We start from the raw sequence: 15,584 nt of genomic DNA on the forward strand, positions 1-15,584 counted from the left end.
TGTACATGTATCAGCACTCTGCACACACACAATAGCACATACCCACTTGAAATACGAGTACACAGACACTATGCACATGTATACGCACACTGCATACGCACACACACGAGCAACACACACACACACGAGCGCGCGCCAAGCCAGTCATGTGTGAGATAATCCCAAAACCACTCACAACAGGCAGACGGCGTGTCTGCGGAATAGCAAGAGGGGCTGAGAAGAGCCCCCTCCCCTTTCTCACTTCATATCTCTTTCTCTCTCTTCGTTTCTCACTCAGCTGCTTCTTGCATTTACCTAGAGTCAAATTCTCAAATTATCTTTTCATCAAACTGAATATATATATTTCTCTCCTCCCTTCCTTCTGCACCCCTCTTCCCTCTCTCCTCGAGGGTTTCTTCCCTCTCTCCTCCCGGGCTTTCAGCTTTCCCCTGTGAGGTAGAGGGAGATTGTGTCTGGCTTCTTGTTCCTCTGCAAGCAACAGTGTGTTCATCATCTCCCCACGAGGCAGACAAAGAGAGGGAGAGACGGAGAGGGGAAAAGAGGGGGAGTATCAGGCGTATGTAAAGAGAAAATGGGGAGAGTGTGAAAGGAATTGATAGAATGACAGGAAGCCAGTGACAGAGAGAGAGAGTAAGAGAGAGTAAGAGAGGGATAGTGTGTGAGAGAAAGAGAGAGAGCGAGAAAGAGAGAGCGACAGATGGCTGTAAACCCAGGGGTGTCAGTGTTGCTATACAGACAAAGGTAGCTCCGTAGTGCATTTGCTCTCTCTCGCTCTTTCTCTCTCTCTCTCTCATTCACACACACACACACTTACACACACAGGCATTACAACTGCGTAGGTGTCAGACGGAAGAGGAATGACACTGGCTTGCACACAGAGTAGCCTCATGTTCATATCTTAACGGAATCAGTTGTACCACACTCACACACTCAATCAATCGCACACACAAACCCCGTGTGCGGCCGTGAACATGGGTCTCGTCATGGGGACCTTTTCCATGCAATCCAATAAGCAGGATCGGACCTATCGGAAAGGTAAGACCTCCGTTGTTTATTCTCAGAGTTGTAAGCTGATCCAGTTCACTGTGGGTGTGAGAGGCTTGGTCGTAGGTGTAGGTACTCCACTTACGCGAGTGTGTGTGGGCTACATTATGCACGTGAGATTGCCTGCATATGTACCGGTATCCATTAGTGTCTGTATCCATTCGTGATGGGTTGTTTATGCGTATGGCGTTACATGTACATTGTGCGAGTGAATAAACATTGGATACCGGAGGAGAGCAAAGTTAGTGAGGAAAACCAACTTAGTTCTCAAGTGCTAGCACGTGTGTGTGTGTGTGTGTGTGTGTGTACACAGCACTCTGCTAAGGTAAATAGAGGTTCCCAATGTCTATAAAAGGTGATGGTATTCACTAGCCTCAACGTCTCTCCTTCTGTTCATTGAAGCAGCACCTGTGTACTGTCTGACAAGGACAGGAAACTGTGTTTGTGCGAGCACACGCCTGTCTGTCTGTCTGTGTGTCTGTCTGTGTGTGCTTGAGTGCGTATTAGTCTGTCTGTTTGTCTTTAGGTTATAGGGGCGCCTTTCTAGTCCTCAGAGGGGAGCCGGACAAGAAGAATCCTTTGAGATGCTGTGTTGAGGAAATCACTGTAATCGGTCAGCCATTGCCTGTGGTGTGTCTACTGATGTCCAGACTGACTCTGTCACACACCAGTGGACCCAGAACTAAAGAGCATAGAACTCCCAGACGTAGAGCTATAAAACACTAGAGCAACAGGAACTAGGTCTACAGGAACTAGGTCTACAAGGGCATTATCCATTACAATAAAGACACTGTCCGTGATCTATTCCTCTATTTAATCAACACAGCTGAAACGGTACAGTTTCTACAGAGTTGGACTAGCAGTACAGAGCTACAAGCTCCTGAGAAACAGAACATGTCATAACATGCTTACAGAACCTCCGCTTCAACTTCCAAGACGTCGCGTCAGAGTGGGAGTCCCAAAAGGCAGGAGAGATAGAGGTGAACAGAGGCTTGTAATGAGAGGGGGATAGAAAGAGAGGTAGAGTAAGAGGAGGTGACAGAGTTTAGGTAAAAGGGGGAAGAAGAGTGATTAAGATGGAGAGGTAAAGAAAGGAGAGGTTAACAGAGGTAGATAGAGATGGAGAAAGAGGTGGTTAACATGGGTAGAAAGAGGTGGTTAACATGGGTAGATAGAGGTGGAGAAAGAGGTGGTTAACATGGGTAGATAGAGGTGGTTAACAGAGGTAGATAGAGGTGGTTAACAGAGGTAGGTAGAGATGGAGTAAGAGGTGGTTAACATGGGTAGATAGAGGTGGTTAACAGAGGTAGATAGAGGTGGTTAACAGAGGTAGGTAGAGATGGAGAAAGAGGTGGTTAACATGGGTAGATAGAGGTGGTTAACAGAGGTAGATAGAGGTGGTTAACAGGAGGTGAGAGATGGAGAAAGAGGCGGTTAACATGGGTAGATAGAGGTGGTTAACAGAGGTAGAGTGAGGAGGTGACAGAATATAAAAGGAGGGAAAAGAGTGATTAAGGAGAGGTTAACAGAGGTAGATAGAGATGGAGAAAGAGGTGGTTAACATGGGTAGATAGAGGTGGAGAAAGAGAGGTGGTTAACATGGGTAGACGGATAGAGAGGTGGAGAAAGAGAGGAGGTTAACATGGGTAGACGGACCGAGAGGTGGAGAAAGAGAGATGGTTAACATGGGTAGACGGACAGAGAGGTGGAGAAAGAGAGGAGGTTAACATGGGTTGACGGACAGAGAAGTGGAGAAAGAAAGATTAACATGGGTAGACGGACAGAGAGGTGGAGAAAGAGAGGAGGTTAACATGAGGAGACGGACAGAGAGGTGGAGAAAGAGAGGAGGTTAACATGGGTAGATATAGGAGAGTAACATGGGTAGACGGACAGAGAGGTGGAGAAAGAGAGGAGGTTAACATGAGTAGACGGACAGAGAGGTGGAGAAAGAGAGGAGGTTAACATGGGTAGACGGACAGAGAGGTGGAGAAAGAGAGGTGGTTAACATGGGTAGACGGACAGAGAGGTGGAGAAAGAGAGGTTAACATGGGTAGATATAGGAGGGTAACATGGGTAGACTGACAGAGAGGTGGAGAAAGAGAGGAGGTTAACATGAGTAGACGGACATAGAGGTGGAGAAAGAGAGGAGGTTAACATGGGTAGATATAGGAGGGTAATATGGGTAGACTGACAGAGAGGTGGAGAAAGAGAGGAGGTTAACATGAGTAGACGGACAGAGAGGTGGAGAAAGAGAGGTGGTTAACATGGGTAGACGGACAGAGAGGTGGAGAAAGAAAGGAGGTTAACATGGGTAGACGGACAGAGAGGTGGAGAAGGTTAACATGAGTAGAGAGGAGGGTGGAGAAAGAGAACATGGGTAGACGGACAGAGAGGTGGAGAAAGAGAGGAGGTTAACATGGGTAGATGGACAGAGAGGTGGAGAAAGAGAGGAGGTTAACATGAGTAGACGGACAGAGAGGTGGAGAAAGAGAGGTGGTTAACATGGGTAGACGGACAGAGAGGTGGAGAAAGAGAGGAGGTTAACATGGGTAGACGGACAGAGAGGTGGAGAAAGAGAGGAGGTTAACATGGGTAGATAGACGAGGTTAACATGGGTAGACGGACAGAGAGGTGGAGAAAGAGAGGAGGTTAACATGGGTAGACGGACAGAGAGGTGGAGAAAGAGAGGAGGTTAACATGGGTAGATGGACAGAGAGGTGGAGAAAGAGAGGAGGTTAACATGAGTAGACGGACAGAGAGGTGGAGAAAGAGAGGAGGGTAACATGGGTAGACGGACAGAGAGGTGGAGAAAGAGAGGAGGGTAACATGGGTAGACGGACAGAGAGGTGGAGAAAGAGAGGAGGTTAACATGGGTAGACGGACAGAGAGGTGGAGAAAGAGAGGTGGTTAACATGGGTAGACGGACAGAGAGGTGGAGAAAGAGAGGAGGTTAACATGAGGAGACAGACAGAGAGGTGGAGAAAGAGAAGAGGTTAACATGAGGAGACGGACAGAGAGGTGGAGAAAGAGAGGAGGTTAACATGGGTAGACGGACAGAGAGGTGGAGAAAGAGAGGAGGTTAACATGGGTAGACGGACAGAGAGGTGGAGAAAGAGAGGAGGTTAACATGGGTAGACGGACAGAGAGCTGGAGAAAGAGAGGAGGTTAACATGGGTAGACGGACAGAGAGCTGGAGAAAGAGAGGAGGTTAACATGGGTAGACGGACAGAGAGGTGGAGAAAGAGAGATGTCAATCCAATTGAGCATTTGTAGGATGAGACGGAACAAACTATTCAGAGTAGAGATCCACTACCAACCAACTTGACACAACTGTGGGAGGAATTGGAGTCAACATGGGTCAATACTGTGAAATTGTGAAAATGTAAGAGCTGTTTGAAAAGACTGCCTGAAGTTTCAGACTGTTTTGGTGGGATGGAGATTTGGCCTGCGATAGACCAATAAGAAAGAGAGTTCTAAACCTCTCCGCCAATCATTTAGATCTAATCTAGATTTCAGTTTTCCCCTCCCCATTAAGACGACTTCCAGGCAGTCGTAGCAAAATTCTATCTTGAGAAATTGCTCTTTGCTAAGAAGCAATTTCTTTGGTGTGTTTGTGTGCGTGTGTGGGGGGGGGGGGATTTTTTTGTTGTTGAAAGTGATAATGAGATAAAAACGGCTGCATTGAACCTTTAAGGAAGGTAGGGAGGGAGGGAGGGAGGGAGGGAGGGAGATTAGCAAAGGTCAGGCTGAGAGATGAAGAGACATTATTCAGTACAGCAGGAGATCATAGCTCTGCCGTTGCTTCTGTGGAGCCTCCGGGAACGATGATCCTTTATCTTCTGTCACCTCACAACACACTACTTCCAATAAGAATGATTTCCCCAGAGAAGATAATAACAAAAATCCATAACATCAGCTAGGTTTCCATCCAGTCGGTGACAGATTTCCATGCGAATATTCAAAAATACCGGAGTGGGCACACTATATTTCTTGTGGGAAAACCATCAGTAGAGTTGAAAATACGATGGAAACCCATTTTAAATGAACTTGTATTTTTTATTCGACACATGGGAATTCATGTGTTTTTTACGGGCGCTCCATCGTCACGCACAGTCTTTCATCTGCAAGTCAACTTGATGGAAACACATCTCTGGTGGAAAAACATGTGTATATTATATTTATGCGGCTTATAGAATATTCGCATGAACATTTTTCCCCAAATTAGATGGAAACCGAGCTATAAAGAAAATATTCCACCCGTCCACCCCTCTCTTACTCTATCAAAAATGTCCTCATCCCCCTTCTCTCTTTCTCTCACCCCATATTACTCTGTATTCAATCTCTCTCTCTCTCTCTCTCTCTCTCTCCGCCCCTTCTCTCTGCCTCGCTCTGTCTTTGAGGTCTGATAGGGACGTCCACACTGCGTGCTTCCCTAAAGCTGATCTCAGGCTTTGAAGCGTTTGGGCTAATCAGGTAGAGTGAATGTGGGTCTATCTAGGGTAGAGTTTGTGGGTGTGTCTTTGGGTTAATATCCCCCTCAGACACAGAATGAAGAGGCTACAGCAGCAGCATTAGAGGAGCAGCACCCCCCCCCCCCCCCCCCCCCCCCCCCACACACACACACATCAAAAGACACCCACCAAAAGGAGCAATTAGAACTGCCAAATAGCTTTACTAGACACATGGCTCTATCCAGGGGTGATCATCCATTGCCCACAGCACTGTGCCTGTGTGTGTGTCTTTGTGTGTGCGAGTATGTGTATTTGCCGGTGTCTGTGCTTAATTCAGTTTTTAGTATTTAATTAGCTTGATGTGCGATTGTTTGAGTGGTTGCCAAGTTTAAATTCACTCTCTTCCACGATATTTGCCACGGTTTACGTTTTCAGTTTCCTTTCCTTTCATATCCAATCCCAGAGGAGGCTGAGTGCCCAGAGTCTGACATAGAGCCAGGCTTGTTCAATGATGTAAGAAGCACCCTGATTAAAGCTGGTGTGCTGAAACGTGTTGGGGTTTAATGATAAAGAAACACTTTCTATTAAAATGTCATTATAGATATCACTTGTGGTGTTCCACAAGGTTTGATTTTGGGTCCGGTACGGTTCAGTTTATATATGTTACCCCTTGGGCTGTTATCGGAAAGCACGGCATTGATTTTCACTGCTACGTCGACGATATACACCTTCCAATTTCTGTGTCACCAGAGGATTTTTATCTCCATGGATAAATTATTAGACTGTATTAGTCATTTATATACTTGGATGGCTCACAACTTCCTCCAGTTAAATCAAGACAAGACCGAAGTAATTATTATTGGAGCCAAAGCACAGAGAGAGAATCTGGCCGCACATTTTAACGATAATAACGATAAAACACCAGGTAAAAAAAACCTAGGTGTCATTTTAGATTCTGAACTCTATTTCGATTCACACATCAGGAATGTGACCAAAATAGCTTTTTACCACCTGAGTTTCTCTCTCAGGCCGTTTCTCTCTCAGGCTGATACAGAGAGACTCATCCATGCTTTTATTACAAGCAGGCCTGACTACTGTAATGCTCTCCTGTCTGGTCTACCCAAGAAATCCATTGGTCAACTGCAAAACATACAGAATGCTGCAGCACGGGTACTGACCAAGACCCGATGGAGAGCACACAGTACACTGGTTTTAAGGTCTCTGCACTGTAAAACATACAGAATGCTGCAGCACGGGTACTGACCAAGACCCGATGGAGAGCACACAGTACACTGGTTTTAAGGTCTCTGCACTGTAAAACATACAGAATGCTGCAGCACGGGTATTGACCAAGACCCGATGGAGAGCACACAGTACACTGGTTTTAAGGTCTCTGCACTGTAAAACATACAGAATGCTGCAGCACGGGTACTGACCAAGACCCGATGGAGAGCACACAGTACACTGGTTTTAAGGTCTCTGCACTGTAAAACATACAGAATGCTGCAGCACGGGTACTGACCAAGACCCGATGGAGAGCACACAGTACACTGGTTTTAAGGTCTCTGCACTGTAAAACATACAGAATGCTGCAGCACGGGTACTGACCAAGACCCGATGGAGAGCACACAGTACACTGGTTTTAAGGTCTCTGCACTGGCTGCCTGTGAGTTTTAAGATTCTTTGATTGGTTTTAAAATCAATGCTTGATTGTGCACCCTAATACATATCAGATATGCTTTAAGTTATTTACATTTACATTTAAGTCATTTAGCAGACTTATGTACCCAGAAGGTCCCTCAGGTCCTCTGGTACTGGCCTTTTAACTATTCCAAAGCCCAGGACCAAGAGGCATGGAGAGGCAGCCTTTAGTTATTATGCCCCCTGCCTCTGGAATAGCCTGCCAGAGAATCTGAGGGGAGACAAAACTGTGGACATGTTTAAAATCATTCTTAAAAACACACCTTTTTAGCTTTGCTTTTCCTCTGGGTACTTTTTTAGTCTTTCAATTTTTCTTCTTCTGTTTTATGTTTTTATTTTCATCGTTTTTCATTTCAGTTTTTTCCCCCTGTGAAGCGCATCGCGTTGCATTCATGGCTGAAATGTGCGACGTAAAGAAAGCTCGATTTGATTCGGCGGTCCCCGGGGAGAGTGGCTAAACACAGCATCTCTGACACGCCCGGGGGAGGATGACCGGCAGACATTTCAGATTTCGAAAAATGACGCTGATTTGCTTTAATAATAACAGATTAGGGACATCCTGAATTATTCAAACACCCTAAATTTCAAGACGGAACTTCTAAGAGCGACGTCCCCAGCCCGGGGTTATTGTAATGAGCTGTGTGCTATAACATAGGTGTGATGATTGATAGATGGCTTCATTGAAATGACAGAAGTGATACATGACATAGCTGCACTGTATGGTTCTGACACATACCATTAGACACATATTAATAGTGATTTAAAACATGCCTGTGGTGGTTTTCCCCCCCGTTGTGACGCTATACGTTTATCTTGTATGTGTTTCTGTATGCTTGAGTGATTATAGCTGTGTGTTTTAGTAGCTGGGGTGGGGGTGGGGGGGGGGGGGGGGGGGGGTGGTATATGACGTTATATGACGTTATATGACGTGTCACTGTAAATGGCTGTGGCCATGACGATTATGATGTGAAGAGAGGCTTATGTGACTGCCCTAAACAGCAGGAGGTCAATGAGTCATGGTGTAGCTCAAACTGGGTTTTGCCCGTCAACTGAACTGTGTGTGTGTGTGTGTGTGTGTGTGTGTGTGCGCTGTCATCTCTAAGTTATGTGTGTGTTATCTCTTCATATGTGCCCTTATCCCCAACAGACCCATAGATTGACTGTCAGAATTGCTTTCCTCCCTGCTCCCACTCCCAACCCCACAAACAAATGCGAGAGCAAATCAGAATGGGAGGAGATGCTGTTCTGAAACCGAGTCCCCAGTCTGTCACAGCACCAGGAGCAGAGAAATCACATCAGCCCCAGTTAGACGAGAATAAAAGCAAAGCGTGTCAAAATATGGAGGCTCCATTTCTCTCTGTCTCCCTCTCTGTCTTTCTCAGGGAGTTGGTGACAGATAAATGGGACTGGGATTCTTAATCAACCTGTGTTCAGCTATCTCTGCATTGCTTGCTCGTCGGGGTTTCAGGCTGCGTATCTGTCAAGCAACTACGGATGTGAAAAGGGGTTTTGTAAAATACATTTGATTGATTGACTGAATGAGATTTGAGACGGAAGGAAGGTTGATCATCTCTATGCTGGTAGAGATAAAGCCAGGTCTGAGACTCTGAGAGATACAGCTATCTCTGTCTGAGCAGCAAGATTCGTCTTTTGGACTGTGAGTCAAAGGAAGAGATATTGATGTGAAATTGGTATTCTGAAGATAATGTTGAGGGCTCATGACGCTCATGACGTCTGTGCTGGGAGAGATTAAAAAAACAAAGAGGGTTGGAAAGGAATGCATAACATGAAATTGATAGTCTGAAGAGATGTGTTCATGACTGAATGCTTGTGAAGTATATCCTGCTAAATTTTCTGAGGATATAATGTACGATATCTACCCAGATTGAGATACATATCTGAGGACTGATATCTACCCAGATTGAGATACATATCTGAGGACTGATATCTACCCAGATTGAGATACATATCTGAGGACTGATATCTACCCAGATTGAGATACATATCTGAGGACTGATATCTACCCAGATTGAGATGCATATCTGAGGACTGATATCTACCCAGGTGGAGATACATATCTGAGGACTGATATCTACCCAGATGGAGATACATATCTGAGGACTGATATCTACCCAGACGGAGATACATATCTGAGGACTGATATCTACCCAGACGGAGATGCATATCTGAGGACTGATATCTACCCAGACGGAGATGCATATCTGAGGACTGATATCTACCCAGACGGAGATACATATCTGAGGACTGATATCTACCCAGACGGAGATGCATATCTGAGGACTGATATCTACCCAGGTGGATATACATATCTGAGGACTGATATCTACCCAGATGGAGATACATATCTGAGGACTGATATCTACCCAGATGGAGATGCATATCTGAGGACTGATATCTACCCAGACGGAGATACATATCTGAGGACTGATATCTACCCAGATGGAGATACATATCTGAGGACTGATATCTACCCAGATGGAGATACATATCTGAGGACTGATATCTACCCAGGTGGAGATACATATCTGAGGACTGATATCTACCCAGGTGGAGATCCATATCTGAGGACTGATATCTACCCAGACGGAGATACATATCTGAGGACTGATATCTACCCAGATGGAGATACATATCTGAGGACTGATATCTACCCAGACGGAGATACATATCTGAGGACTGATATCTACCCAGACGGAGATGCATATCTGAGGACTGATATCTACCCAGGTGGAGATACATATCTGAGGACTGATATCTACCCAGGTGGAGATACATATCTGAGGACTGATATCTACCCAGGTGGAGATCCATATCTGAGGACTGATATCTACCCAGACGGAGATACATATCTGAGGACTGATATCTACCCAGATGGAGATGCATATCTGAGGACTGATATCTACCCAGGTGGAGATACATATCTGAGGACTGATATCTACCCAGGTGGAGATACATATCTGAGGACTGATATCTACCCAGATGGAGATACATATCTGAGGACTGATATCTACCCGAAAGGAATGGAATGGATTCATTTGAAATGTGTTTTTTTTTGTGAAGAGAAGTCTCAAGGCTCACAAAATCTATCTTGATAAAGGGAAGAGATGCACGTAGATGTGAAATCATTGGTCTTAAGGGGAAATGAGTGTTTCTGGAGTTTGAGGGATGAGTTTGAGTTGCTTTTCAAAGCCTCTGGTTGGACTGACTTCATCTTTATTGAGATCAGTATGTTTGTCCCCTACTGTCCCCCTTTTCTTGCCATTTCCAGTTTCTCTCTCCTAAGTCACGTGTTTCCATACCTCCTCTGTCTCTCTGTCTTCTCCGTTCTTTCTCATCTCCTGTTCTACCTGATTCTTCTTCCTCGCTCTCACTCTCTTTCGCTCTCTCTCTCTTGCTCTTTCTTCTTCCTCAGTCTTTTTCTTTCATCTCGACAGGGACCTTAATAAACAGTGTAGCTGTTTCTCAATCTGCCCGCAGGGATTCAACAAGCTTTTCAGAGGCACATACAATAACACACACACACTCCCATTACGACAGACACACACACACACACACACATTACGACACACACCCACATTACAACACACACGCACACAATATGGCACGCGCACACAATACGACACACACACTTTTTATGGGTCTTCCTCCTCCTTTCAGTAAAATGGTTACTAGCAAGAAAAACTATTATGTGTACCTCGGAGAAATGACTTTCCCTGTCATTGTTGAGTTATAGAGATGGAGCAGGAGATATCAGCTTGCCCAGGAGTGTTAAGTTAGGCTACACCTTGAGGAAGTAGTGTGGAGTGGGAGCTACTGTAGAGAGAGAGAGAGAGAGATTTCTAGATAAAGGAATATAATGAAAGATAGAGGTGGGGACGGTTTCCTTGGAGGGATGAAGAGCGAGAGAACGGTAGAGAGAAAGACAGACTTGAAAGAGAAGAGCAGAGCCCACTAAAGTATTTGTGTTTTATCGGCATCACAAACCTGGCGCTGAACCTCTTTCTATTTTCTGAACATGATGAGTGGTAGTGGACATGGGTCATGATGCATACCGTACGTGGTCGCAGAGGACACATGCTGCTGTACTCCTCAGAGACCTGGCTGCACTGGGATCATACATTCCTTTCTGTTCACACCAGTGGACAGAACATACAGTACAGGAGGCATAGAGCGCACGCACACGTGTGTGACACTGCACAGGATATCACACAATAAGTCACACGTTACAGTTTTTTTGCAACCCATAGGACCCATTTCTCAGTACTTAGGTCACTGTTTCAAAACTCTTCTCACAGTGTGCACAACAGCAGTCTATGTGGGCTAAACATTTTTTCATTGCTTTGGTACAAAATGCATTCAGTGGCTACATCTTTCAAATTTCACACCACCACCACAAACTCTATGTACCTACAGGCCAATTTGCACATGTTTACATACTCTTTTCAAAACTGTAAAACTTAAGTTCAAAATCTAAGATGAAACAAAACTGATTAAGACAGAAATGTGCTACATTTCTACAGTAATACTGTATTGAAATATATTCCACATCTAAAAAATGAAATGCTATCAAAACAATTACCAACCACAGCTGATTCCCATTGTAGCTGAACACCCAGGTGTTAGTCTTTCAATTTCATTACATCTATACAAAAGGGGACATCTTAGGAATATGCTGAACTGTAATGTAAACATGGAACCAGCCAGCGATAGAGAAGTGGATGACAGAGGAAGAAGAGTGGCTGGGAGAGGGAGAGGAGTACGTACGCGTGGTGGAAGAGGACTTGAGAGGAAGATCAAGAGCTGTAGTCTCAGATGAGATTAGGGCTACTATAATTGATCATGTAATAAATGATGGTCCATCAATGAGAGAGGCTGGTCTGAGAGTGCAGCCAAATCTGCAACGCTCAACAGTGGCATCTATTGTGAGATCTAGATGGCAAAACAACAAGTAAGATGTGCATTATTCTGCAAGGGCATCTGACTGAACTACACATTACAGATGTCAATTGAGCAAAGCCTCCAAACCCACTTGTGTGTAATTGTTTTTGTATTTCTGCTTAGGACCCAACGGTTGCGTCCCACAGGTGGGAGAGGTAGGATTTTCACTGCTGTGCAGGAAACTGCAATCATTGATATGGTCGTCAGAAACAATGGCATAGAACTCAGAGAGATCCGGGACAGAGTGTTGGCAGACAACGATACATATGGAAATATTCACAATGTAAGCAGAACTATTTCTAGAGTCCTGAAACAACATCAAGTCAGGATGAAGCAGCTGTACACTGTCCCCTTTGAGGGGAACTCTGAACGAGTCAAGCAACTCAGGAACCAATATGTCCAGGTAAGATGACTATAAAATACAGAACTGGTTTTGAACAAAACCAAACAGGGCAGAGGCACACAATGGCATGTTTTTAGGTATAATGTAAACTACCGTAATAGCCTAACTCTTATGTTGCCATGTGGATTTATTTTAGAGACTCATGGAGATTGAAGCCAGGCAAACACCCCACATATTCATCTTTGTGGATGAGGCTGGTTTCAACTTGGCCAAAACACGGCGACGCGGAAGAAATGTGATTGGGAAAAGAGCCACAGTGGATGTCCCGGGCCAGAGGGGTGCCAACATCACAATGTGTGCAGCAATATGCTCTGATGGATGGCTGTCACACAAACCGCTAATTGGGCCGTATGACACCGAGCGTCTCATTACATTCCTGGATGACCTCTATGGAAGGGTTGGGCCGTACGACACCGAGCGTCTCATTACATTCCTGGATGACCTCTGTGGAAGGGTTGGGCCGTACGACACCGAGCGTCTCATTACATTCGGATGACCTCTATGGAAGGGTTGTGCCGTACGACACCGAGCGTCTCATTACATTCGGATGACCTCTATGGAAGGGTTGTACCAGGTGAGGAAAGGGTTGCAGTGAGGCGAAATCGGCCAACGTTTGTAATTGTATGGGACAACGTGGCATTTCACCACTCCCATGCAGTCACAGAGTGGTTTGCAGCCCATCGCAGGATGGTGTCACTTTTCCTCCCACCTTACTCTCCATTCCTCAAACCCATAAAGGAATTATTTTCCTCATGGAGGTGGAAGGTTTATGACCACCATCCACATGATCAAATGTCCCTCCTGGACGCAATGAATGCTGGATGCCTGGACATATCTGCAGAAGACTGCCAGGGGTAGACCAGGCCAATAGATTAGTTCCTAGGTGTGTTGCCCAAGATGACATAAGATGTGATGTGGATGAGAACCTGTGGCCAAATGCAGAAGACAGGGTTGACCAGCACTGCTACTGTATCTGTATTGGTAGATGGTGTATATACAAATTATTGTATTTTGGAATCACTCAATGCCAAAAAATGCCATAAAACATATTGAAGCATATTGCATCATGTCTGATTCATTCCTGTAACATGTACTGCAGTGAATTCTAAACAGTAGTGAGGTGTCATTCTTGTTTTGTAAAGACATTTTTACAAAAGAAAACGTTGAGCAATCCTAACTGTTGTTAGTGTTTTTTTAGGCCATTGTTTTGTGAGTGTCAAGGTGTGCACGTTGGGTGACGGAAGAATGAGTTGATTTGAGACATGTATGAAGTGTTTTAGTGCATTTGGGATGTGAATTTAACTGCTGTGCCAAGCTGAAAGTTGATTAGGAGAACTGTGTGAAGAGTTTGGAAAAAGTGACCTACAGTAAGTATTGAGAAATGGGTCCTAGCAATTATAAAAAAAACGGTAACATATCATGACCCCCCCCCCCCCCCCCTTCTCTCCACCTTGCTCCCTAACGCCTGTCTATTACACTTTTCTCTCTCTACATCCACTCTCTCCCCTTCTCTTCCCTTTAATTTAAGTCCATCACCTCCTCATCCTCCTCCTTTTCCTCTCCCACCCATTCCTCACACTCCTTCTCCCCCTCCACCTCCCTTCCTCCCGCTCTCCTCCTTTCTGTCTCCCTCTTCTCTCTCCTAGTGTGCGTTTTATAGATTAATGTATGTACTGGGGGATGTGATGATGCATGAACTGGGTGATAAGTGAGATGGTTGATGGATTGGAGGGCTGTGTGTGCTTCATGTACAAGCTATGAGGGCTGTGTGTGTGTGGGGTGGGGGAGAAAGAGGCAGGAGAAGATGTGACACACAGGTCTCTGTTCACTTGAGAATGATTTGTGTGTGTGTCTGTGAAGGTGTTTGTGTGACAGTATGATTATGTATGAAATCAATTTCGTTAACTTAAATAATTAGTTTGTGTGTGATTCTATCTGTGTGTTTGAGTGTCATATTTATACTTAGGGGGGATGGAATGGTATAACAGTAGTGAAATCCAAATCATGATCTATGATTCAATGAATCAACCTCTTACTGATTTACCGATTCAATGATTCACTGATTCACGGATTGTTTGCCAGGGGATGGGGGAAAAGTGTGACACCAATCAAGCCCCCGAGGACTGGAGTTGCCCAGGCCTGCTCTAGAGTATTTTGGGGGTAGGAGCACAGCAGCAACTACTAATGTGTAACAGGTGAGAGAGAGATGGAGAGGAGCTAAGCGCCTCCACAGAGATTGAGAGGGTAGAAGAAAGGAAGAGTGGGTCGGTTCATGAGAGGGATGAGTGGAGAGAGGGAAGGAGTGGGGGGGGCAGTGGGAGTGAAAACTGTCAGACGTGATGAAACCTCTTCAGACAGAGCGTAGACAAGGCTGTTACCATGACGACAACATGGGCGCAGTGGTGGCACGTTAACCATGGGGGAGAGAACCAAGGGGGAGAGGAGGGGAGGCCGTCCAGAGGAGAGACACATGGGCATGTACGTGCACACACACACAACTTAAAAAAGGATGTTAGCACTCACATACACACATTTATGAAAACAACACAACCTACACCTAGCAAAAACACACGCAACCAATATAAAGTCAAACACACACACACTAATAATCAGGTAACTTTGTCACTACACCATGGAAGCATCTGTTGAATGTTTGTGTGAGAGAGAGACTGAGGTAACAGGTGTGTAAAAACTAAAGAGCGAGAGAGAGTTTCATCAGGAAAGAGATAATGTATAGCTAGTGTTCATGTCTAGGTGCATGCCCAGGTGGTGTCTGTGTGTTTGCATATCCATGTGTTGGAGGTGGAAGGAAGTGACATTGTGTGTGCGTGCGTGCGCACAGCAGTGGAGGGGCGACACACACACATGCACAAGGTGTTTATCACTCTGCTCACACACTCATTTCTTGCCTGTTACCTTGGAAGCACGGTCGTCATGGCAACAAAAGATGTCCGTTTTCGGGAGGGACAGGTCAGCGCAGTATTCTAAGACATGTGGGTCCAAAGTTAACCAAGGCCATTTAGGGC

The 15,584-nt window shown here is 45.2% G+C and overlaps 1 protein-coding gene across 1 annotated transcript in view; it reads left to right on the top strand.

Moving 5' to 3' along the window:
- Positions 1-579: 579 nt before the first annotated feature.
- Positions 580-15,584, top strand: part of LOC115130561 (Kv channel-interacting protein 1-like) — a 32,584-nt gene continuing 17,579 nt past the window's right edge. Inside the window, exon 1 of the mRNA XM_029661827.2 lies at positions 580-1,035. Within this exon, the coding sequence (XP_029517687.1) occupies positions 972-1,035 (64 nt within the window). The 5' untranslated portion in view covers positions 580-971. The remainder of the gene's footprint in view (positions 1,036-15,584) is intronic.

Source organism: Oncorhynchus nerka, linkage group LG6 (assembly GCF_034236695.1).
Source record: "Oncorhynchus nerka isolate Pitt River linkage group LG6, Oner_Uvic_2.0, whole genome shotgun sequence".
Lineage (NCBI taxonomy): Eukaryota > Metazoa > Chordata > Actinopteri > Salmoniformes > Salmonidae > Oncorhynchus > Oncorhynchus nerka.